A 23,631-nucleotide genomic window follows, 5' to 3' on the forward strand; every position below is an offset into this window, starting at 1 on the left:
AATTTAAATCTGAGGAAGAAGCACACCTTTGACGTGTAGCTTCAAAAGAAGTTAAAGGAAACACGGCACATCCTGTTTCAACAAACCCTTTTCCAGTAACCCTAAGGAAGATCTTCAAACATGTAAGTGTTTCGGAAGCTGCTTACCTTCATTCATAGTCTTCCTGTTTTCCTCTAAGGTCAAACAGATTTATATGTGAAAGGACAACCTGCAGTTGACAGAGTGAAGCCACATGCTGCTTCTTGTTTACACCAGTTCTGCAAAGCTAATCCCAGAGTCTCTGCCTTTTCTTGATGTTTTCAAACTCAATAAAACCACAAAGACTTGAAGAGCAGAATTATAAATGCTTTTTCAAAGGGTGATTTACTTCAGTGTGTTCTCATTATTAAAGTAGGGCATCTGCTGAAATAAAAAAAGAAATTGTACACAAAGCAAATGAAAATGCTGGGAAATAGAAAGTCAAGAAAATTAATGGGTGTTAACAATGTCCACGGTGCAGCCAAGCTCAGACCTGTCTGCTGTCAGTTGCAAAATCAACATCTTCATTAAAAGGCTTCCCTCTCTCACAAGCTCTTCTCAGTGGCAACCAAATTCTTCTTGAAGCTAATGGGAACAAGCTCTGACATTTATATAAATGACTTCTAATTGCATGAGAACCATCCTTCTGAAACCAGCAGAAGCTACATTGCTGTAGGTAGCGGAGAATCAAAGTCACTTCTGTTGGCAAAGACCCTTAAGGTCATCGAGTCCAACCATTAACCCAACACTAACCTATGTCCCTAAGCACCATGTCTGATGACCTTAGAGGTCTTTTTCAACCTAAACAATTCTATGATTTTATGACTCCATGGATCTGATGGCATGGCACCAGTACCAGTGTAATGCATTCCCTTGGATACACTGCAGAGGAATTGCTGGCAGAAGAACCTGTTTGAATTTGGCATATATGCAACCACAGCCATTTGCCTGTGTGTCCAAGGTTTTGCCCTGAGCTATTGAGGCTCTTCAGGGCTGCATGACCCTGCCCTGTGCTGCAAGCAGACAAGTGAAGCCCAAAAGATCAGTCCAGCTGCATTTCCCTGAGGCTGCCCCTGAACACGGGGCACGAAGGATCGGAGGCTTGCCCTGGAGTCCTGTTCTTGGACTCAGCAGGACAAACAATGGTTTTCCAAGCAAACTCCTCTGTGAACCCCTTCCAGAAGGCTCACCTGTCCCCAGAGCCTTTTGAGCAGGAGATGGCCACCTGCCAGCTTCTCCAATCCTGACCCACTTTTCCTGAGAACCCAGCAAGGGAGAGTTTCACAGACAAGAGGAAATCCCTGAACAGCATGCAGCTCAGAGAATGGAAAGTTTTTTCTTGGGGAGGGTTGGGTTTATTGTGGTTCCCCTCCCCCCCCCGCCACTTCCAGCTTTCCAATGAATGCATCTGGCAGCACAGTGTCCCTGCCACTGCGGGATCCCAGCGGAAAACAGAGCAGGGAGGGCTCTTCCTGCCCGGGGGAGGCTTCCCAGGAGTGTGAGGGATTTACAGTCACCTCCTGTGGCTCCCCATCCCCTGCAGAGTCGCCCTGAAGGCCATGTTCGGTGGCAGGCTGCAGACAGCTCTGCTGGTGGCTGGCTACTTTGTCTACCTGCTGGTGGGTGCTGCCGTGTTCCAGGCCCTGGAGAGGACTGCCGAGAAGCAGGAGAAAATGGCAGCTGCCCAGATGAAGGAGGCTTTTCTGCAGAACTTCACGCAGCTCACGGTGGCAGAGATGGAGCAGTTCATGAAGGTGAGTGGAAGGCCTTTCTCCCTCCTGTTTCTCCATCAGATGTTGTTTCCTGCTCATCCTTGCTGCACAGGTAACTCTCACTGCTTTCCTTCTGTTTGTGGTCACTTGGATGCTTCCAGCAAACCCCTGTCTGGTGTGAGCAGGCAGCTCAGTCTGATGGTAAATACAGCTTGTGTAGCTGGACAAAATCTCATGTGTGCTAGCTATTAAATATCCCCATCCCACAATAGCCTGTGTTTTTTGGGGTCTTGCCTCCTGTTGACTCTGCTTTTAGTGAGGCTGTGTTCTTATACAATGGGTGGCATGGCAAGAAAAATGAGGCTATCTGAAATGAGTAGGTGTAGCTGCCACTTGGAACAGCATCACAGATAGTGCAATACAGAAACAATAAGGAAAGGTGTTGATGGGGGAGGGGGAAACCCAAAAAACCTCCAAATAGCTACAAGGAAGGTGGCATGATCAGAGTTCAGTTTTTGAGGAGGGTGGCATGATCAGAGTTCAGTTTTTGAGCATGCTGCAGAAGAAAAACAAGTAGCCTGGCCAGGGGGAAATATTTCTGCTCATGGCACAGGAAGATGAAGATTATTATGGCTGTCTCTTCAACTTGGGTGTTTTAGAGCTCTATGTGCTGCAATGCAGGAGAAAATGAGAAGTTAAAGCCTTGCTGGAAGCATTTCCACATGGAAATGGCTCACTTCACAGAATAAAGAAATGTGGGGAAGAACTGGTGTTTCTAATAGCCGAGCCAGAAATTCAGCCCCTGTTTCACCCATGCATGCATCCTCTTCACCTGGTTTTTTATGGGTAGGGAAGAAGGTAAAAAAAAATAAAATAGAGAGCTTTTCAAGAAGGGAAGGGAAAAAATGAACTTTTAAGACAAAGAAATCTTTGTGCAAGGGCTATGGAAATTATTTTTGTTAGCCTCAATTTTCTGAGACACCAGCAAAAAGCATAGTGAAGGGAGAAGCAGGGAGGAAGATTTTGCTGGTGCAGTTTATTCCAGCACGTGTCCTGCTTCTGGCAGGGCTCTGTCCTGGATTTTATCTCAGTTGTTTCTGTACAAACCAGCCTGCCTTCCAGATGTCCAGTCCAGTGTTCTCTGTTTGCAAAAGACAGGGACAGCTGGATACTGTTTGATTTTAAAATTTCCTTTTAGCTTAAAAAAAAAAAAAAAAAAAGAGAGTTAAAAATATAATGGCACTTAGAATTAAAACCAAGGAAAAGTCTGAAAATGCATAAAGTGATAAATATAGCACTGGAGAGGTGTGGAAGAAATATTTAGTCAAGCCTTGTGGGGCAGGGCAGTCTCAACTCAACTCAACCCAAACCATGTCTGACAGATGTTCCTCTAACCTCTTCTCAAAGGCAACTTTGCAAGCATGTGTGCAAATGTGTAAATTTATCTATGTGTATACAGGTTGGAGAAGAATGTGTATGTCAGGCATTGAAAATCAATGGATTTTCTCTGAATTTAATTCTGTGACACTAACCAAAATACAGATTTGAAATGAAATGCTCAGTGTATCTCATGTGTACCCTGGCACAGCTCATTGATGCAGCACTGGGAGGGATCAGAGCCACTGCTCATACAGGTGGGTGATCAGATCTTGGATCCACCACTGCCATCTCAACTGCAAGTCCAAATCCGACAATCAGCCACCCCCATCTCTTAAACCAGTGCTCTGCCTCATCCCAGTCACTCACAGGATTGTGATTTTCCAAACTACTTGGCCTGAAAAAAACAAGGTCCTTGGTCACACTGAAAGAAACAAATTCTCTCCAAACACCCACTAGAGCAGTCAGCACAAACAGGGCAGAAGTTGAACACCCAAACCCACTGGATAATGGCTTCCCAACCTTGGAGGTGAAGGTGTGAATAGTGTCAGACAGTCTCTGAAGGGAGGTGAGTGTTAATTACAGGAGAGGAGCAGCAGTTGGCTAAACCTGAAATATTTTTGCAGCAAGCACTTGAGAAAAGCAGTCATGATGATACCAAACTTTGCTTTCTCTCCCAGAACCTGATTGAAGCCATTCAAAATGGAGTATACCCTGTTGGAAATGAGTCACAGTTTGAAGAGAGCAACTGGGATTTCAGCAACTCCTTCTTCTTTGCAGGCACAGTTGTCTCCACAATAGGTAGGTCTAATGCTTTCCATTTATGTGTGCTTGTGTGTGAGTGATGGTTATTAGGACATGAATGGATAATACTTTCTGGAATAAAAACTCCAGACCTTTGTTGTCATGGGTTAGTCCTAAGACCTTCCCAGAGCACAGCTCTTCATGTTTTATTTTAACTTGTCAAAATCAGTGGCCTTTCCTATTATTTCCCACTTGTTTCTTCTTTTCAAATCATCTGTACTAATGTTCACTCTGCTGGTATTTGTAGGTGGCAGATAAACTTCACTTTCCTGGTGTTTTTTCCAGGCTTTAAATCTGAGAGTGCTGTAAAACATAAAAGATGTAAGGAAAGAAGTGAATCCTGCTGGGGGCTGGGCACTGTCTCCACAACCTGTTTTGAGCTGTTAATTCATATATTCAATTAGAAACATGCCAAGAGGAAAAAATGGGAAGGGGTAAAGGCAAATGCAGAGAATTTTACACTGCTGCTTCAAGCTGTTCTGACATTTACAGGGCCTGTCTGCCCCTACCTGCTTCATCCTTTCTTTCAAATGTGCATCCCAAAAAGGGCAGGCCTGCCAAACTTAAGGATAAAATCCATACTGTTGGCACCTGCTTCACAGTCATGCAGTGGAAGCCAAATCTGTGTTTTTACAGAGTGCTGCTGAGGCCTCACTGCCACCAGACCCTAAAAGCACATCTGATCTGTGAGTGTGACATGTCCCAAGGGCCCCAGCAGTGTCCCAGCACCATGGGAGCTGTGTAAGTGCTGCCTGAGCCCACAGGGAGATCTCCTGCTGTAGAAGGGGAGGGTTCTGACCCATCACTGAAAGTGGAATATTTCTGCAACCGGGAGCACAAGAGAGCTCATGCATTTGGAAATCCAGTAGCCCAAAAATCACTCAGTTGTTTTGTCTTTTCTCCGAAAGAAAACATTGCATTTTCCAAGTAATGGATGCCTTGACATGAACTGTGCATGGGAAATGCAGTTTCCCAGGGTCACTGATAGCATAAGGACATGCACAAAGTTCAGTGTCCTTGCACTCAGGCATGTAACTCATGGGGTCCAAGAGTCTTGAGGCTGAAGGACATGTTTGGGGTAGTTCCACTACTTAGATAAATCCTCTCTTAGTAGGATCTTAAGGCAGATGTCTCTCTGGCATGAATAAATCAGCCACCAGCAAGGTCTGGGCTAATTAGCACCATCAATTCTAATGCACACTGCACTGTCTTGGGACTGGAGTCAGTATCTGGACACAGCAGCTCACTGGGATGGAGCCAGGGAGGTCACTAACACACAGGCACATCAACAAGAAGCTGGAGATGTGATCCTGACAGCCTGGGACTCCAGCTCTGATGTCTTCCAGATCCTCAGAGTTCTATTTTCTGACTTGCCATGTATTTGTCACAGGACAGAGCATGTTTCCCATAATTAAATCTCGATTGTGTTTTTGTTCCCAGTAAGGCTGTGTTGGGAACACACAGTGCTTCTGCATTCCCCCAGACATGCAGGGTGAACCACTTCATCTGCTCACTGCCTTTTTCAGAGGAAAAAAAAGTGCATTTGGGCTGAGAAGCACTAGCCACATCTTTTAGGGTCAAAGGCAGGCTGGATTGGAGTAAAGGGTGAATATGACTGTGAATTGCTGCAGTTCTTTGGAATATCTCCTCTGACCCATCTTTTTTTTTTTTTTATAGGCTATGGCACATTACATCCTAAAACTGCTGGGGGACAGATATTTTGTGTGTTTTTTGCTCTTTTTGGAATCCCTCTGAACATTGTTTTTCTGCACCGCGTCGGTAAGATGCTCTCACTGCTCTGTAAAAAGCTGGGGAAATTCCTGTACGAGAAAGGAATGAGAAAGGTAATTGGTTTTATTTACTCAGACACAATTATATGCTCATTTCTAGTGCTTTTCTCAAGTTTTATGCTGCCTTATCCTTGATTGTATTTGCTCTTGGGCTGGTTTAGATGTTGTTCTAGGGCAGGAAAAGAGGCGTTTTTCACTTGCAGAGCTAAGCAGACATGTCAGCCATAGAAGAGATATTCAGACAAAGGCATGCATTTTGTCTTCCCATCTAGATGGCAGAAATCCACCCCCTTCAGCAATCAGTGGAGAGATGGGGCATCCCACCTCATTTCTTGAGACACTTATCTCAGGAGCCAACACCCTAGGGAAGTTCATGCATCCCTTTAAAACCAGTAAGGGTGATTAAACATCACCTTGAGGCTGCAAAAAGCGGGTGAGCTGTGCAAAGCTGTAAAAATTAGGTGAGATGTAGAGGTTTTAGTGGATTTTAACTCAATGCATAGTGTGCTACCCCTCCTAACTGATTACCCAGTCCTTTAGTCTCTCTCCATCCTTAACTTTGACAGAAAGGAAGCATCAGGCTGAAGTTGTCCATTTGAGCCTGGTTGCTGAAAGATGAGGAAACACCTCTAACAAGCTACGGACAGGATGGCTTTTGTCTGGTTTATGCCCCAATTTATTTTCAGCTCCTCCCCTTCTCTCAGCATTGCTGAGGAAGTGAGAATAGCTTTTCTGTGTCTCCTGCTGTAATTCTCTTTCAGGGTAAGGTATGATTGCTACAGATAACCCTGTTCAGATTGCTGAATTCCCTGTCATAGCTGGCAAACTTAAACAGAAGATAAGGCTCAATCAGATACAGACTCAAGCATGTACACAATACATGAAGACATGAGAAGTTATCCAGCAGTTGCCATTAATTTCCAGGCAATCTGGATTTGGAAAATTTTATACATAGAAACTATGTGTGTCTGGCTGATAAATCTCTACATATAACAAGTCTTCTTCTCTAGTTAAAGCTCCTCCATGACTGCTGGGAAGTAGAATGGTTTAAAAGTCTCTTTATCAAGACCTCATTAGTTTTTGGGTTTGTTTCCTTTTTTTTTTTTTCAGTGAGATATCCACTGGTTAGGAGCCAAGTTGTGGCATTGATGCAATGAGAAATAAAGTCAGTAATCAAGACTCTTGAAGATAGTCCTGTCAGAAATGGTGCTATTAGTTTGTATAAAAAAACTACTCTTTTCCCAGGCAAATCTGAATTTAGGTGCCAACCCTAAATACCTAAAATTTAAAAATGAAGTTGTATGGTGAAAAGTGGAAATGGTTTGACTCTGGTAAATGTCATTAGATAGGAATTTCTCCAATAGTCACAGTCATTGATACAATCAGGTAAAACACTACATCTTCCAGGGCCACTGTGGACATGCAACACTCATAACACCTGGCTTCCCACTGCTTCTAAGCAGAACTAAAGTATTTCCAGAGGAAAAGCATTCAGCAGAAATCCTTCAGATCCTCCTGATCCCAGATAGCCACCCACTTTGAATAACCACCATTTTATATAGCTTATTTCTGTCTCAAATCATGATTATAATTGAACTGGTTTCTTTTTCAGAAGAAGATCAAATTTCTGACCCTTTTGTTCTTCCTGGCAACGGGGATCCTGGTTTTTCTGTGCTTGCCATCCGTCTTCTTCCAGATAACAGAGGGCTGGTCCTACAGTGAAGGAATTTACTTTGCATTTATCACCCTCAGCACCATTGGCTTCGGAGATTATGTTGTAGGTAAGGTTGATTCCAGAGAGGAAACACATCCAAACACCAGGATAATGACTGTAATCCCCATGGGTTGACTGAATGTACTGTAGAGACAAATCTGTCAAAAGTCTTTGCCTGATCTTTGCCTTGTACAGTTCAGGGGGGAAATACTCACTTCTCTGGGGTTGTATATACTGATAAAAGCACCAAATCATCAAAATATAAGGAAATTAGGTTCTTTGGGGTACAAAGAAGACAAATATTCTGGTTAGGGAAGAGTGAGGGAATTTTTATTACCAAGAGGCAACAGTTTATGACAGCTGTACAAAACAAGGTGTGTATCACTGCTTTAGCCATCTCAGATTTAGGTTTCACAGTGTAAAGTGAAGAAATAAGTGATCATGTTTCAGAATATATGATTTCACACAACAGACTAAGAGGTGGAAATCCCATCCATGGGAAATTGGGGAAATCTACTCACAGTATTAGAAGTGAGGTTAAATATAAAAGTGCAGAAGTGGCCTTCTTTAGTCTCCTGAATATTTCTGGAGGCTTTTTATCCTTACAAACCACTGATTAGGATTTCCCCTGAAGAAACACTGTTTAAGCTGCACTCAAGCATGCTGGAGTGCTTCTCAAACATTTCTGGGGATCTGCTGGACAAAATACACTCTCCATGGAATAAGTTTCCAAATAAACTGCAAAATAATTACCAGGAGCAAAATCAGTGTCAACAGAAGAAGCAGGAAACTGAACTCCATGGAAAATCCAAGATTTCTCTACAACAACCTGTCCTGCCATCTTCTTGCCAGCCTGAACTTCTCCTCAGCAGGGATATGCAAAGAAAACTGCAGCTAATACTTGCACCAGTGCTGTCCCCACAGAGGGTCTGGAAGCCTCACACACCTTTCTGAGGGACAGACATCCACCACACAGCAAACCCCAGGCTCTCAAGCCTTGCAGAAGTGCTAGACAGGCCTTGGAGCCTCTCTGTTGGAAGCATTTCTTACATCAGGCTGATGTCTTTGGCAGAGGGAGCCCACAAACTTTTCCAGGCACTGATGTGTCACTGCTGACTGTAATTTCTCTAAATCTATTCCATGAAATAGTCTGCTGTACAGAATTATGGGGAGAGGCTGGTGCCATGCAGGAGAAAAACCGAGCATCAAAATGTTGCATTGTCTTTCCTTGTCCAAATCACAGGTGTGTTTTACTATAATGACAGCAAGTCACAGCTTGAAAGCCATGACTTCATAGCACTCTGCAGCCATATTGCATTACTAAAACAATTAATTGTATTTTAACTTTCTAATTGTTATTTAAAAATAACAGTTAGATAGGCCTCATGGCTCTATGATTTCATCTTCATTAGGATGACTCAACTCGATCTAAAATATTTTTCTGTGCCAGTATTTATCTTAATTGGCTTTAACAACAGTAATAAAATGTTGATAAGTTTAATGCTTCACATCTTCACAATGAAACAAGCAGAATCAATGAGTGCTCTGAGAATTATGCACTGAGAATTGCTTACAGATGATAAATGGTTTTGCATTGGCCAAGTGAAACAGAACAGGTTTGAGTTGATTTGCATTTTAGTAATTCAAAATTATGTGTAGCTGAGCCTGTTTGGGGCAGGCAGACATGCTAGGAAGATGGCTCAGCCTGGGTTTAACTGTTGGGAATACATGTACATACAGTTGATACCTCTAGGGTGAAACTCACTGGAGTTGTTAGCTGAATATTCCCCGCTCAAGTCCAGTTTTGGGTTAACAATACAAAGATATTATGCTTTGTACCAAGGCTGAGAATCCCTTTGCCAACTCAATGCCAGCAGCAGAAAAAGAAACAACTATGCATGAGGACAAACCTGCCCAATGCTGCCCCATTTCCAGAACTCTTGGATAGCAAAGAACAAAAATCTTGCCCATTAATCTATGCAGGACTTGAAAAGAGTTGCCAGCACCTGGGCTCCTTCTGGGCAGGTTCACCACAAGGTTTGTGGTGGTCTCCCTGTCCATGCACATTGTTATGTTATCCACTATGTCAAATCACCTCTGGCAGTGACCTGGAGCACTCCATAAGCAATATCACCAAGTGTTCCTGCAGATGCCAGGGCCACACCACCTGTACCATGATGATAATACTGTGTAGAGCCAAGCAAATGCTCTCTGTATGTTGAGGTCAAACAAAATGACCCATGCAGAACACCAGGTGTGAGGTCCTGGTTGATGCTAAGAGGATCAGACTGCATGAAATAAGCTTTGGTCCACTGGTTTCCAACATAGAAAGTTCTGTTCTTGGCATGTGTCAGTAAATTCTCATCAGTCATGTAGGTTTTTAAATGGGGGGAGCTCCTGAAGCCATTCAAAAGTGAGGTGGGAATTGCAGCTACTCTCTCTGTGTGCTTGCAAGTACCTGTAATTTAAAGGAAATATTTATTAGGTTGTAATCACACTCTATAGAAATACAGGGAATTACAATTACCCAGATAATAATGGTTGTGTGGTTATAGTGGCCCACTGTGCTCTGCTTTTTGTGCTTTGGGAGTTTGGGTGTAATTCCAAGATAATACAATGCAATTTAGCACTACTTCCCACATTATTTCATTTACCTGTACATGCAGCAGTTGAACTGGGATTGATATGTGGTAGGGGGGGAAAAATAACCTGCTCTGATGGTAATTCACCTCAATCACAGGATCACAGAATCACAGAATGATTCACTTCAATTCCAGTGTGCCATTTGACAGGCCAGCGTATTTGATTCATATTTATTTCATATATCAGTTCATTGCAACAATAAGAGAATTGCCCAGCCTTAACCTAATGCTCTGGAGCTGAGAGTCTCCATTACAGCAAAAAAGTCACTTTAAAGTATTCAACATAAAACATACTGATGAATTCATTAGGCTGTTCCACTTTACACTGGCAAGGCAATTTTAACTTTTTAATTTTCTCCTTCTTTCTTCCCCTTTATCTTCAGGCAAACAGTCTGACAGGAAATACTTTTCCTACTATCGAGTGCTTGTGGCCATTTGGATTCTTTTTGGCCTTGCCTGGATTGCTCTGCTGTTTAATTTATTGACAACAGTACTAGAAGATACTGAAAAAATAATTGTCAAGGATCTCCAGCAAATTGGAAAGGTGAGTAAGGACAATGTAGGAAGCCAGCAAAGAAGATGCTGGCCTGTTCAATTTATTCCAGAAGAAGAACCACTACCACCACGTGCTGGAGGGGATGCAATGAAAATGGAGTCATTAACAGCAGATTCTGAACGCACAAAAAATGAAAAAAAAGTGTTTTCTAATAGCAAAACTATTGCCATAATGAGTCGAGAATTCAATTCTTCATTGGATAATTGCTAGTTAATTATTCTAAAGAAATTCCTATAGAAATAAAATTTCTCCTGCCTTTTGCTGAGATATGACCTTTTAGAACTCAAGAACTACAGTTACACAAAGCCTGGATATTAATGGTAAGAAATTTGCTCCTCAGTTTGCAGCTAGGTTGTGCTCATAGCCTGAAAAGTGCACTTGCTTTGCAAGGTGTTTTTAAGGTGCTCTCACAAAAATGCAGAGGAGGGGCATGGAAGAGCTTGCTGGTTCTGTTTGGATTTTGCAGCTTGCAAGAAATCATGTCTCTTCCAGGAACTGACATGCAGAAGCTTTTCTGGCATTGCATTGCACTTTTGGAAGAAGAAGTAAGGGTATATAATTTAATAGGTGCCTGACTTGAGCCATCATATTGGATAAGGTGTTATGGTCTGAAAACATGTTTAAATGACAAGACCTGATCTCAGTTCAGAGACACTTGAAGCATCTAATGGACAGGGTTATGAAAAGGTTAGCATGTTAGAAATGATTGATTCTACCTCTTCCTCTTTTATTCTGAGTTGAATAAAGGCAATTTCAGCTTTTATCCCTGTGGCTCTGAAAAATCTTTCTGATGGTGTTTATAAAAAACACATCAATGTCTTTAACTCAATTTTTATAATAATTTTATTCTGTAAGTTTTTAAATAAGAGCAGAGACCAGTTTGAAGGGAGGAGTCCTTGCTGCTGTATTTTGATTCTATAGGAACTATGAAGCCATTTAGCAATGATTCTGTGGTGCTGCTGTTTTCCAAGGGTGAGTGGAGTCTAAACCTTCAACCAGGTGAAAAAAAAGGATGTCAGATCTGGGCATGGTTTTTCAGATGTGCTGTCTGGCCTGCAGGCCACTTCTGGGTGAAGACTCTGACCTTCAAAGGGTTGATCTATGTGTCACAGGCCTTCTGTGTGCCAAAGATGCATGGAAACCCAACCCTGAAGAGCTGGCAAAGCATCTGGGGGAGACACAGCCACAGAGGTGAAACATCTCATGTGTGTTTGTGGTCACACCAAAAGTCAGTCCAGCCCAACACCATCTCTGACCATGCCTGATGTGTCCCCAGCAGTGACAGGGGGACAGGATCAGCAGCTCTGCCATGACCCTGCACAGGGGCCAAGCCTGGCGCAAGGCTGCCCATGCAGGAGGTGGGCTCTGTACATCAAAATCCATGAACTTGCCCAAATGCTGAGCTCACATCAGCACCCACAGGACCCCCCAGGCCTGTCCATGGCTTTAGTGCACCAAGTCCTCACTCTGACAGTGCTGAAGCTGTCACTTGACAGGTTGCTGTGAGCCCCTCAAGCTCCTCTTTAGTCAGACTGAATAATTGTTTTTTGCTCACCCTCTGGGTGTTACTTACAGCATGACCAGCCCATGCCAGAGTTATTCCTGTATGAAAGGGAGAATAAATTACAGCTATAAAGCAATTTCAAGTCATAAAGATGCAGTCAGCCTTGAAGCTGGATTCATAACTATCTCAGTCAAACAGAGTCATGCTTCTTGCCAAAGCAATTCTGCTGGTTCAAGACCTGGCATGTAGACCTGGCCAAACATGCACTTTCTTCCCCTCCAGAAATTATTTTCCAGTGTTACTCTCAAGGCTGACTTCTCACCTCATATGTCTCTCTGTCAGTAAACATTTTTGAGGCAGCAGGAGCAAAACCTGACTGAAATCAAAGAAGGACAGCAGGCACCAGAGCCAGGCAGAGAAAGCAGCTGGATGCTCCCAGGCAGGGATCTCTTCACCTCTCTGTTTTTCCCTCTCACTGAGCATTAACCCACATTATTATCTTCCAGGCACCATTCTATTATCTTTTCTTTTTTTTTTTTTTTTTTCTTTTTCCCCACCCCTTCCCAGAAGGATCGTTAACCCCACTCCCAGTCTAATGTAGGGACTGCCAGGGCTGGTTTAGGGGGTGTGATGGTCCTGCATTGGGGTGCAGTAGTCATTTTGCACAGCCTCTCATTGTTCCTTCCATGCCAGTTTCTGGTGTCTGGAATGGAGGGTTTCCTCATCTTCTTCCCACTACTCCCTGTTGTGACAAATAACACAGCTCAGCCCTGGAACAGGCTGCTCATGTCCCGTTGTAACACAGAGTGACCAAAGATGCTTTTTTTAGACATTTCAGGAAGGGCAAGAGAGACATCCCATGGCCTCTGACTGTAAACAGCAAGCACAGAGCCAGGCAGTGCCTTTTGGAGCAAAATAGGGCAAATTCTCATTCTTTTGTCCTCATGGGTGTTTAACAATGAGCCTTGAAACCCAAGCACTTCCCATTCCAGGAGCCCATCTGTGTGACCGTGTTCACAGGAATCTCAGGTTGAGGGAAGAGATGAGGATCTGACTCCATGTTTCAGAAGGCTGATTTATTATTTTATTATATATACTACATTAAAACTATACTAAAAGAATAGAAGAAAGGACTTCATCAGAAGGCTAGCTAAGAATAGAATAAGAAGGAATGATAACAAAGGTTTGTGGCTCAGACTCTCTGTCCGAGCCAGCTGACTGTGATTGGCCATTAATTAGAAACAACCACATGAGACCAATCACAGATCCACCTGTTGCATTCCACAGCAGCAGATAATCATTGTTTACATGTTGTTCCTGAGGCCTCCCAGCTTCTCAGGAGGAAAAATCCTAAGGAAAGGATTTTGCAGAAAAGATGTCTGCGACGCATCTGTCCTGTGTAGTCATTGCCACAGGGTGCAGGCATTTTAACTCATCCCTCCTGCCATGCTCCATGGTAAGGATGTGGCCGAGAGGGACTGAAAAAGCCACCCAAAACTAGAGGATCCAGGAAACATTAGCCAGGAATGGCCATGGTGGGGCTGTCCACCTTCAGGCAGCAAGAGCTGAGGTGTCCCTTCAACTGGAGATGCCACCCTGGAGCACAGAAAACACATCCATAAAAAAAATATAAAAATAAAAACTAAAAATATATAAAAATAAAACCCCTCAGGAGAAGCTCAGCTGCTGTGAGAAAGGAGGCTGCCCATTCATAAATCCTTGCTCCAGCAGAGGCCTTTTGGAGAAGGATCTTATCTTTGCTCCTTGTGCCCTCCAGTGGCTGTGTGCTGCAGACCCTTTTCCTTCACATCCCTGCCAGGTTTGGGGAGCCTTTCTCCACCTCCCATTATTACAGCTCTGTTTTGTCACTGCCCTGTATTTTTATCCCGTTCACACGAGTTTGAAAAAGGCTAAAAAATGCCTTATTCTCCAGGAAGAGATGGGGATGAGCACCTCAGCCTGGTGCAGCCAAGGTCCCTGCCTTGTGCCCACCCTGAGACAGCTCTGTGGAGGCCAGTTGGAGGTGTGGTGGCTTTCTGCCAGCAAACCATCACAAGAAGGTTGTGACATCTTCCATCACAAGAAGGATCCTCACTGGCAGCACACAGGGTGGTGATGGTGAGGAGCATTCCCAACACACGCCCCATGCAGCAGCTTCCCTTGCACAAAATCTGTTTTGGGGTCAAGGCACACATTCCCACCCCCTGTCCTACAGGGAAAGGGATTGGTCTGGGAAAAATTGTGCAAAAAGGCAATTTTGGGTGCAGGATCTGGGGCCTGGAGGGACTGGCTCCCTCTGCAGCAGCCTGGAGGGCAGGCAGTGCCTCCTGCAGCACCAGGGGTGGAGATAGGAGCTGCAGATATGTGGAAGGAAGAACCAACATCAAAGGGTGTGTGGTCCTCTCTGCTGGGAAAGGCAAGGGGAAAGCTTGGGAAAGCTGCAAGCCAGGGTGGGAGAAGAACTTTTTTTGGATGTGCTGTTGTTCCTCGTTCTTAAACTAAATGATAAATCTGCCTCCAAAAGGGCTTAGGCACAGTGACAAATCTCTCCAGGGCTGGAGCAAGCAGCCTTTTCCAGCATTATCATCCTCAGAGCATTGCACAACAGCACTAGAAATTGTCCTCACATCACCCTGGAAAGGGGAATTGTTGATTCCTGTGCAGGTAACAGGGCCCCAGAGAAAATTCAGTGTATCCCAAACTCATGCGTCAGACCTCTGGCTCTCTCAGCCAGGACCAGGTGTCCTGGAATTGTTTACTGATAAACCAGACCCAGACAATGATTCTCTACTTGTTGAGGTTAAAAAAATAGACTTGAATTGAAAGCAGAATTAGAGCAGAGATTCTACTCCACATCTGGAGATTTAAAATAATCCCAAGATTTTTAATTCATGAGTATAAGCCAGGCTTTGCTGTTCTTCTGCACGTTCTCCTTGCCCAAGGGACAGAAACCAGGAATAAATCCATTCCAAAATCCCTGTTCTGCCAAATGACAGAGGGACAGAAATCCTCTGGAGACCAAGCAGAAGGGTTTTCCACTGGCAGATCTGTACAGCCTTTTCTGGGAGTTTCTCAAAGCTCTCTCTGTGACCCATTCCCACTGTGCCACACAGGAAAGTCCAATTTTCACAGAGGAGCCTCCTGTGCCACTGCCAGCTCTCCCACTGCAGCTTGTTTTCAAATGGGAAACATTTCCAAGGCAAGCCAAATACTTTCCAATACATTAAACCAGTTGTTGAAAAACTCCAGGAGTAGGATTGTGAAATATATTATCTGGGATTAAGTGGCAGCAGCATGTTCCTGCATTCAGTCTCTGCTGCTCCTCATACATCACCCACATCTTTGCTGCCAGCTAGGAAACACTAGCACTTCTGCACTTGGAACCAAGGAAAAGCCATGAGGAATTATTTTTCCTTTCAGAAATTCAATTGCCTCCAGAGAGAACAGGAGAAGCTACACTTTGATCTGTCTTTAATTAGTAGATGGGCTGTTAGGGATCGTTTGAGGTCTCCCTCAATTAATAGCCAGTTCATTTGGAGAGATTTTTTTTTTTTTCTGGAAGCCGAGGCACTACTGAAAACAGTGAAACACCTTGGCTAATGTAACATCACACAGCCAGTGGGATTTTTTTTTTTTTCACAGCAATTACTAAAAATGGGCCACACACATGCTGTTTTCCACTCTGTCACACTTGGACTTGTGCTTTCTTGCCTGCCTCGTGACCAAAAGGCTGGATCCAGCTCAGAACTGGTTTAACAAAGATAACTAATCACTCTACAAAGGCTTGCTTGTAATCCATCCCTCATGATCACACCCAAAGAAACAAAAACCCCAGGTTTTGGTGCCAACCCAGTCTCTCATACCATTCCAGTAGGATTCAAAGTGGTGTTGAACATAGATTTGACATCAGATCTCACAGTGTGAGGAAAGGGAATCCTTGGGGATCCCTCACATGGATGTCTGGGGGAATGTCTGATGGGATGTCTGAGGACCAGCCTGGGCAATACATGGGTAAAGACAACATTTAGCCCTTCTGGGCTAAAGAGTTGGGGAGAAGCAAAAATGCTGCCTCCAGAGAGCCTTGTCCATGCTCCTGCCTCCCTGCACCACCAACCCAGAGCAGGAACTCAAATCTGCTTAGAAAACTCAGCATTTACTATCAGGAGTGGTTCTGGACTCAATTAGGGTAATTCTCAACCATGGGTTTGGAAAGGCTCATTATGCTGAGTTAAAATTAGGGCAATTATTGAATCCATTTGATTACCAGACATGATTTAGGAGATGTGTCTCTTGAATAAACACTTTCCAAATTTCTCTTTCAATTACTCTTACATTTGTGGTTGGAAACTACATATGTACTTTGTGGTGAGATGCTGAAGCATGAAATAATACATCCCCAGAAAGAGAGATACCCTGATAAGCAGAACAATAATAATAACAAGCATGAGTCATTGAAAAATGAAGGAGGTAAAATTTACAGTTTAAACTGATGGCTTCCTTGAGAGGGATTAGCCAGAAAGATACTGATGTTCTCAAAGAACAAATGTGGTTTGAGGTGAATCCAGCTTCTCAAAATAAAAGATGACTGTTCATCTTTTGGCATGGAGAAAATCATGCATCAAGACCAGAAAAGAGCATAAGTCAGAATTTGTGCTGAAAGTCCCCCAGCAATCACTGTTCCCTTCATTTAAATGACTCATTGAATGCTTTAAGATCAAGGACAAGGTCTTAAATTTTAAATGGTTTTTGAGATTTACTGGAAACCAAGATGAGACCTAAGCAGGTTTCATCTGTCTATTCTCAGCTTCAAAAGTCCAGGTATTAATGTCAAAATAAAATATGCACTGCCTCAGAATCTGAAAGATGCAAGAGGCCCAGTATGGGCACCTTCCAGTTGCTGGAAACCAATTCTCCTCATCCAAGCAGTCTGCATCTTCACAGAGCATGTAGGAACTATCCAGTGACTCTGTTGTGCAAGTCTGTCACAAATCAATGCTGGGGTTGGGACCTTTATATTGCCCCAAATTAGATATAAATATAAATCAATTAGAGGTCAATGCCAATCTCTGCAGAACTTCAGCCAGTTTCCCAATTGACAGTATAAAAGTCCAACACATATTTTTTTTAATATATTTTTTTCCTTTCTTCCTTTTTTTCCCGATTTCTTTATTTCTTACAGCCTTCAGATTGGTGATGGGATGAAGGATGGGTGCAGCAGAGTCCCAGAAATGCACGGGCAGCTCCTGGAGAACATGGCCCACCAACAAGGCCTCCAAAGTGCTTAAAGGCTGAATGCAATAACAGCAGTGCTAGCACAGTTGGGTGATGCCAAATAGCCAAAAATTGCCAGGGGGAAGCAAAAAAGAGGAATTTCCAGCAGTGGTTGTAAAAATCTGTTCCTTGCTTGCAGCAGATCTCTGAGCAAAAGCCTGAATACAAGCTGCCCACACTTTTTTGCTCAAACATGGGTCATTTTTTGCTCAAACATGGGTCATTTTCTGGGCTGGGGTTTGGTAACAACACTTCCCAGTCATTATCTCAGTCATTATCTCTGTAGGGGCCGAGCCTGCCTTGGCAAACCAACCAGTGAAGGTGGAAAACATCCTCTAGGGGTGTCGAGGGAGAAGCACAACTTTTGGTGCATGAAATTTCATTTCTAGCATTTGTAGTAGTGAACAGTGCTCAGCCATACTGGTGTTTGGTGTGGCAGCCAGGGTGCCTTCCAGCTACTCTTCTGGGAAGTTAAAACATCACAGGAACTTTCCATAGAAACCCCTGTTCTGGCACAGGGTTTTCTCAGTGAGTATGGTTCAAGGACAAAACCAGAGAATGGCAAACTCATGCTCAAACCCCCAAAGCCCACACTTACTTCACACATGCCAAAAAACAGAGCAGTGAGGTACAGAAATGAGAAATGTGTTCACTCCCCCACCAAGGCCATCTGTCTTAGGTGGTGACAGCAGGATGATGAGAGGTGGCATAAAGAACAAACAGAGCACTCTTCCCTCTGGGATTATGGATAATGGCTGATTTTTGGGATCAGCCTACATGATAGGTAAACCCCCTTTATGCACAGGTGTCCATCAGCTGAGACAAAAAGTGTGTTGTGGTTGAAGAGGGACTTTTTACAAGGACAGGGAAGGACAGGACAAGGGGAAACGGGCTTCAAACTGACAGAGGGCAGGGTTAGGTTAGAAAGAAATTCTTTCCTGATAGGGTTTTGAGGTCCTGGCACTGCTGCCCATAGGAGCTGTGAGTGCCCCATCCCAGCCCTTTTCCAGGCCAATCTGGATGGATGGGGCTTGGAGCAACCTGGCCTAGTGGGTGTCCCTGTCCATGGCAGGGGTTTGGAACATGATGGTCTTTTAGATCCTTCCCAATCCAAATCATCCCGTGTTTCTAGGATTCTGTAAAGTCACTGTGCACACACACGACAGAGCCTCCAGATGTCACCATCAACCCAAGCAAGAAAGAGGCACAGCACAAACCGAGCAGAAAAACCCCACTCACCGATTTCTCCTTCAGTCCCTGCTCCCCCGCCTGGGACAGACAGACAGGGGGGTTTCCAGTCCACCTGGATAAAGTGCTTGAATCACAGACAAAATCAACAGATGGGGTTTATAGCTGTGCACGAAAGCATTTTTTGAGCACATTATGCTGATATAGATCACATGGGTGCTTCCCTGTGTATAGGTGCTCATTATTTTATATACATATATAAAATTACACACACACACACACACACACACACACACACACATATATATATATATGTGTGTGTGTGTATATATATATATGTAAAACACATATAGGTGATTTTATATATGTATACAAAATATATATATATAAAATGTTATATATATGTTATATATTATATATATATGTATATATGTGCATGTGTGTATATATGTATGTATATAAAGTTATATATATATAATTTCATAACTTTTGCTTTGAAGAATCACAGGTTCTTTGCCATCAACTTTACCTGAAGGTAAAAGCAAGGCGTGTTCTCTGGTGCCTTTTCTAACCATATACATATTCATCTCTTCCAGTGCACATTCCTGTGTCCCATCCAGCTGATGAGCTGAGAAATGGAGCAATCAGCCCTGTAGAAAGGATCTGAGAGCATTGGCACAGGTGTTCCCAGAGAAAGAAGACAATATGCCCTCAAGTCTCTGTAGTAAGGTCAGTGCTGACTTTTCAAGAAATTGGTTGTCTCCTCTATTTCCCTCGGGTTGTTAAGTTCGTTTTATGGCTCTCTTTCAGCAATCTAAGTTTGCCTGTTAAGAAAAAAAAAAAGGCTTAAAAAATCCCAACTCTGCCTCTTCTTCCCTTGAACTCTGCCCTCTCCTTACTGCCTACAAGATTAAATGAGATTAAATGCATTCAACATTTATAGGGAAGGAAAAGGCCCTCAGCTGTGCTCAAGGCTGGCATTTGCATTGTCCCTGTCACAGCGTGGAGCTCTGATGCAGACTAAAACCACAAGCAGAGCCAAGCATTGAGGCAGAAGGGGTGTGGGACCCAAAGGGCACTGCTGGTCACCCTTGTAGGGCTGCAGAGGGGTGTGCAGGGTGGCAGAGCACCCTCCAACCTTACCTTGTACCTGCAGAAATCTGGGGGTGATATTAGGGGGCTGTTTGTTTAAACACACTACACACCCTCCTGAACACGACATTTAAAAAAATACCACAAAAGGATATGCCAGATTGGGTTGGGGAATGCTTGTAGGGTACAGAGGTGTTGTTTTTACATGAAAAGACCCTCAGGGTTCTCCTGTACCAAAGTTTTAATCCTCACAAAGTTTGAGCAGGGCCTGGAGGGATGGTGACATGGAAGATTAATGGATCTCTCCCAGCCATAGGTTGTCAGTTTAAGTCAAGCACTGCTAATGCAGGATGCTGTCCCGAGACCTCTGTTACCCAATGACAAAGCTTTTTTTAAGTCCTCTGTGTAAAAGGCATAATCCTTGTATGCCAATGGATCATATCCTCGAGATCCCTAGGGAGCCAGGCAAATGTGGAAAGAAAGGGAAAGGAAATCCCTTATTTCATAATGGTGCAAACAGACATGTCAGGAGAATTACATCAATAGGCAGCACATGTGAAATTTAATACTCTTCCTAATGCATTTAGATGAGGCAAAACGTAAAGTCTGTACTGCCTCTGGGAATAATTCTGGTAGGAAGCTTTCACCACTAGGAACCAAGGTCTTTCTACTTACTCTGGAATTTGAGCCTTTGTTTTCAAAGCCTTCCTGAGAGACTTCAAAATCAAGTTTGTTACGTGTACGGGTCTCTTTGAAAATCTGTCAATTCCAGAGTGAAACACCAGGGCTCTTCCCAGCCATGCTGGTGCAAATGAAGAGCAGAAGGGCTGAAAATCAGTCAAATATTCACAAGGGCCCATCCAACCTGCCAAAGAGGAGAGGCTTTGCCCTGCAGAAAAACAAGATAAGCAAACACAATGGAGCCCTTATCCTTTGCCCAGTATCAGCTGGCATTGCTGCAAGAGTCCATCAGATCTGCATGGATTTCCACCAGCTTTAACTGTGGCCCACAAGGCTCTCAAAGGCCTATAAACACAATATTTGATTTGGAGTCCTTGCAGACAGGAAGAGCCTGAAATCTTCTTGCTGGTTTCCCTCCCTTTTATCAAACCATGGATATGGAATTCAGCAAAGGATACAGCTCAGATGTGGCTTGAATTCAGACAAGTGACTTGAAGTGATGATTTTCCCCCCACCAGGCTGCAGATGATCGATGTATTATGCATGAAAATAGTGCCAGGCACAGATGGGGTGGGAATAGAAGGTGTGAGCTGATAATGACAGCAGCCAAGTTCTGCTAGAAAAGACTCTACAACACACTTGCATGTTGGGCAGAAAAAGGATGCAGCATGCATGAGAGGCTAGCCATGGTTTAAAGGGTCAAACAGATTAATTACAGTCAGAACTGAGATTTATGCAAAGATTTGAGTGGCATGGTTGCCAGAGAAACAGGGGATTAGCCTTGATGATTCAAGGAATCATCTTCCAATCTTGTGTTCTTGAATAACCATTAGGGAGCTGAGTAAAACACGTTTTCTGGGGTTTAAAAGCTGAAGACAGGGAATCCAAAGGGGTGACATAGTACTGCATCAGATATTGCCTTCAGCAGGATCCTGGCTTGTGCTCAGCACAGTGCTGAGAACTTGGCGCCAGGTCCAAAGCTGAAACAAACAGGAATTTCTTCATGGACATTTCTAGGGTTTGGATCTAAGCCACTGAAGACCAGCATGTGAGGCCTAATCCCGTAAAAACAGTCAATGTTTGGATGGGAAACGTGTCACTGATCTGGAGCCAGGTGGGTGCAGACTTCTGTGGGAGGATGAGTCAAGAGAGCTCTGGCACCATCTGCAAAAGGACCTGATGCTGTGGGAGAGAGCTCAGCAAGTGTAAAAACCCATGAGGAAGCAGTGATGGTCCAAAGAAAAGCCCACAATTGCCCTGGTTGTCCTTGGAGCATTCTGGAAATCACTGCAAGACCAAGCACTTGAAATGTTTCCCTTCCACCTCTGAGCCATGAGACAGGGATGGTCTGTTCCTCACTCAGCTTCTCTGGAGGAACTCCAGCCTTGAGCACAGCACTGACAGCTGGCAGGGTGCCACTGGCTTTGCCAGATCTGACCACAGCTGGTCCGTGATGCAATAAAATGTTCAATCACCAGAATCTGAGAATGTGATTGTCTGGAGGGTCACCAAGAAAAATCAGCAAAGACTTGCTGGCACCTTGCAATGCATTTGCCTGTTCCAGGCTCTGTGGAAACCTCACCTGTCAAATTTCCTCCAAACTGGGCTCAGATGCTCAAATTTGCCAGTGGAGAAAAGCATTTCTGATAACGCTGCCCAACCTAAGCTTGCAAAGAAACCTCAAGTAGAGAGCCTCATAATGAATAAAGGTTTGTCTCACAAAATTCCCATGCCCCAAGGGGGTGCAACCCACTCACCCAAAACCAAGAGCAAATGTGTGACAGAAAGGATGCATTGGGATACTGGGAGCAATTCAGCATCCATGATGGTTCATGAGTGATCCATCAGCTCTGCCAGCCACTGGAATGGGTTTTTTCTGCTTCCCCTCCATCTGCCAGCTCAACAAGACATCTCCACAGGGATCCACACATATCCTGAGATACCTTCAAACAGGCTTCCCTGTCACTGCAGCCCAACACAGTTTCCATAAAGTATAGGAGGACCTGAAGGGCTGGAGTAAGATCAGTTTCACTGGTTGCCCATAAAAAAGCTGTGGCTGCCCCATCTTCAGAAGGGTTAGATGGGGCTTGGAGCAGCCTGGTGTGGAAGGTGTTCCTGCCCATGGAACTGGCAGGGGGATGGAACAGGGTGATCTGTAAGGTCCCTCCCAACCCAAACTATTCCGTACCTTCTATGATTACCATGATCTCACCAGTTTTACACCCAATCAGACCTGCCACAGACTAGTGAAAGCCCCTTCATTCCCACTCTAGCTGTCCTTAAGGTCACATTTTGTGGTGTTAGTACCACGAAGACCTGCACATCAATCTGGATCTGTCCTCCATCTGTCCTGCATCCTTATCTCATGTGTTTTCAAGGAGCTCAGCAGAAATTTATGGATCAAAGCTAATCGATAATACCGGAGCCCTTTCACCATATTGCTTTCACTAAATTACTGCATCCTTTAAAAACAGAAATCTTAGCAGACCGCAGTACAATGCCAGACAGACTGTCACTTCCAAATTATGTTTATTTATTCTCCCTCTGCCTCTTGGCTGGCCCCATTACCAGCATATCTCAGTGTCTCTCAGCCATCAGCATATTTCCCTCCCTTCCCCCTACCCCGAGGTTCATCTCCTCTCAAGTACAAAGTGGACTGACACGGCAAGTTTTTGAGCCTATTTAACACCAGCTTTATCTGAGGAGAACTAGATCCAGTGACAGAGCCTCAGAATTAATTACAAGAAGGTGAATTCCCCGTCACAGAGCCTGGCACGGTGTCACTGCAAACATTTTAACAGCCATTCCCTGGCCCTTGACTGCCTTTGTGCAGTGTAAAGTAATTATTTGTACCTGCCTGGTGAAACGTGTCAGCCCCTTCAGAGGTGCTGTGACACAGCAAATGAGCTCCAGCCCTTGTTATTCACCAGGAAAAGGGTGTGTGGTGCATCTTGGCTCTGCACAAAGTCACTGGAGCTCAAGCTCTTCAGGGATCTGGATGCAGCAGTTTCTGTGTAATCTGCTCAGAGAATACCTTGCAGGTGAGGCCCAGTGATGTGGCCCAAAGCAGAAATGGGACTCGAGGCCAAGGAAACAAAGGGTGACTCTCAAACAAGTACATCCTTGCTGAGCCCCACCAGCAGGGAAGAATGGAAGACTGAACCTCCTCTTTCATTTCCCTTCTGTCAAGTATTTTCAGTCTTTTTCTCTCCCTTTCCACCTCCTGCATCCCAAGGGTGCCCCTGGTGGAAACTCTTTTCGATTCTCACCCCAGGTCCAACT

General features: G+C 44.1%; 1 protein-coding gene across 2 annotated transcripts; it reads left to right on the forward strand.

The window, feature by feature from the left end:
* Nucleotides 1-1,401: 1,401 nt before the first annotated feature.
* On the forward strand, nucleotides 1,402-21,825 carry LOC135448521 (potassium channel subfamily K member 16-like). Of its 2 annotated transcripts, XM_064714610.1 has the most exons (7): nucleotides 1,542-1,772; nucleotides 3,788-3,908; nucleotides 5,589-5,755; nucleotides 7,314-7,482; nucleotides 10,441-10,601; nucleotides 19,173-19,305; nucleotides 21,367-21,825. In XM_064714610.1, exons 1-6 carry the CDS (start codon nucleotides 1,578-1,580, stop codon nucleotides 19,206-19,208), a joined length of 849 nt encoding a protein of 282 aa, XP_064570680.1. In that variant the 5' UTR covers nucleotides 1,542-1,577; the 3' UTR covers nucleotides 19,209-19,305; nucleotides 21,367-21,825. The 2 variants fall into 2 exon arrangements, with proteins under 2 accessions (XP_064570678.1, XP_064570680.1); XM_064714608.1 differs by lacking the exons at nucleotides 19,173-19,305; nucleotides 21,367-21,825 and having other exon boundaries at nucleotides 1,402-1,772; nucleotides 10,441-11,376.
* Nucleotides 21,826-23,631: the final 1,806 nt, after the last annotated feature.

Source organism: Zonotrichia leucophrys, chromosome 5 (assembly GCF_028769735.1).
Source record: "Zonotrichia leucophrys gambelii isolate GWCS_2022_RI chromosome 5, RI_Zleu_2.0, whole genome shotgun sequence".
In the NCBI taxonomy this organism is placed as follows: Eukaryota; Metazoa; Chordata; class Aves; order Passeriformes; family Passerellidae; genus Zonotrichia; species Zonotrichia leucophrys.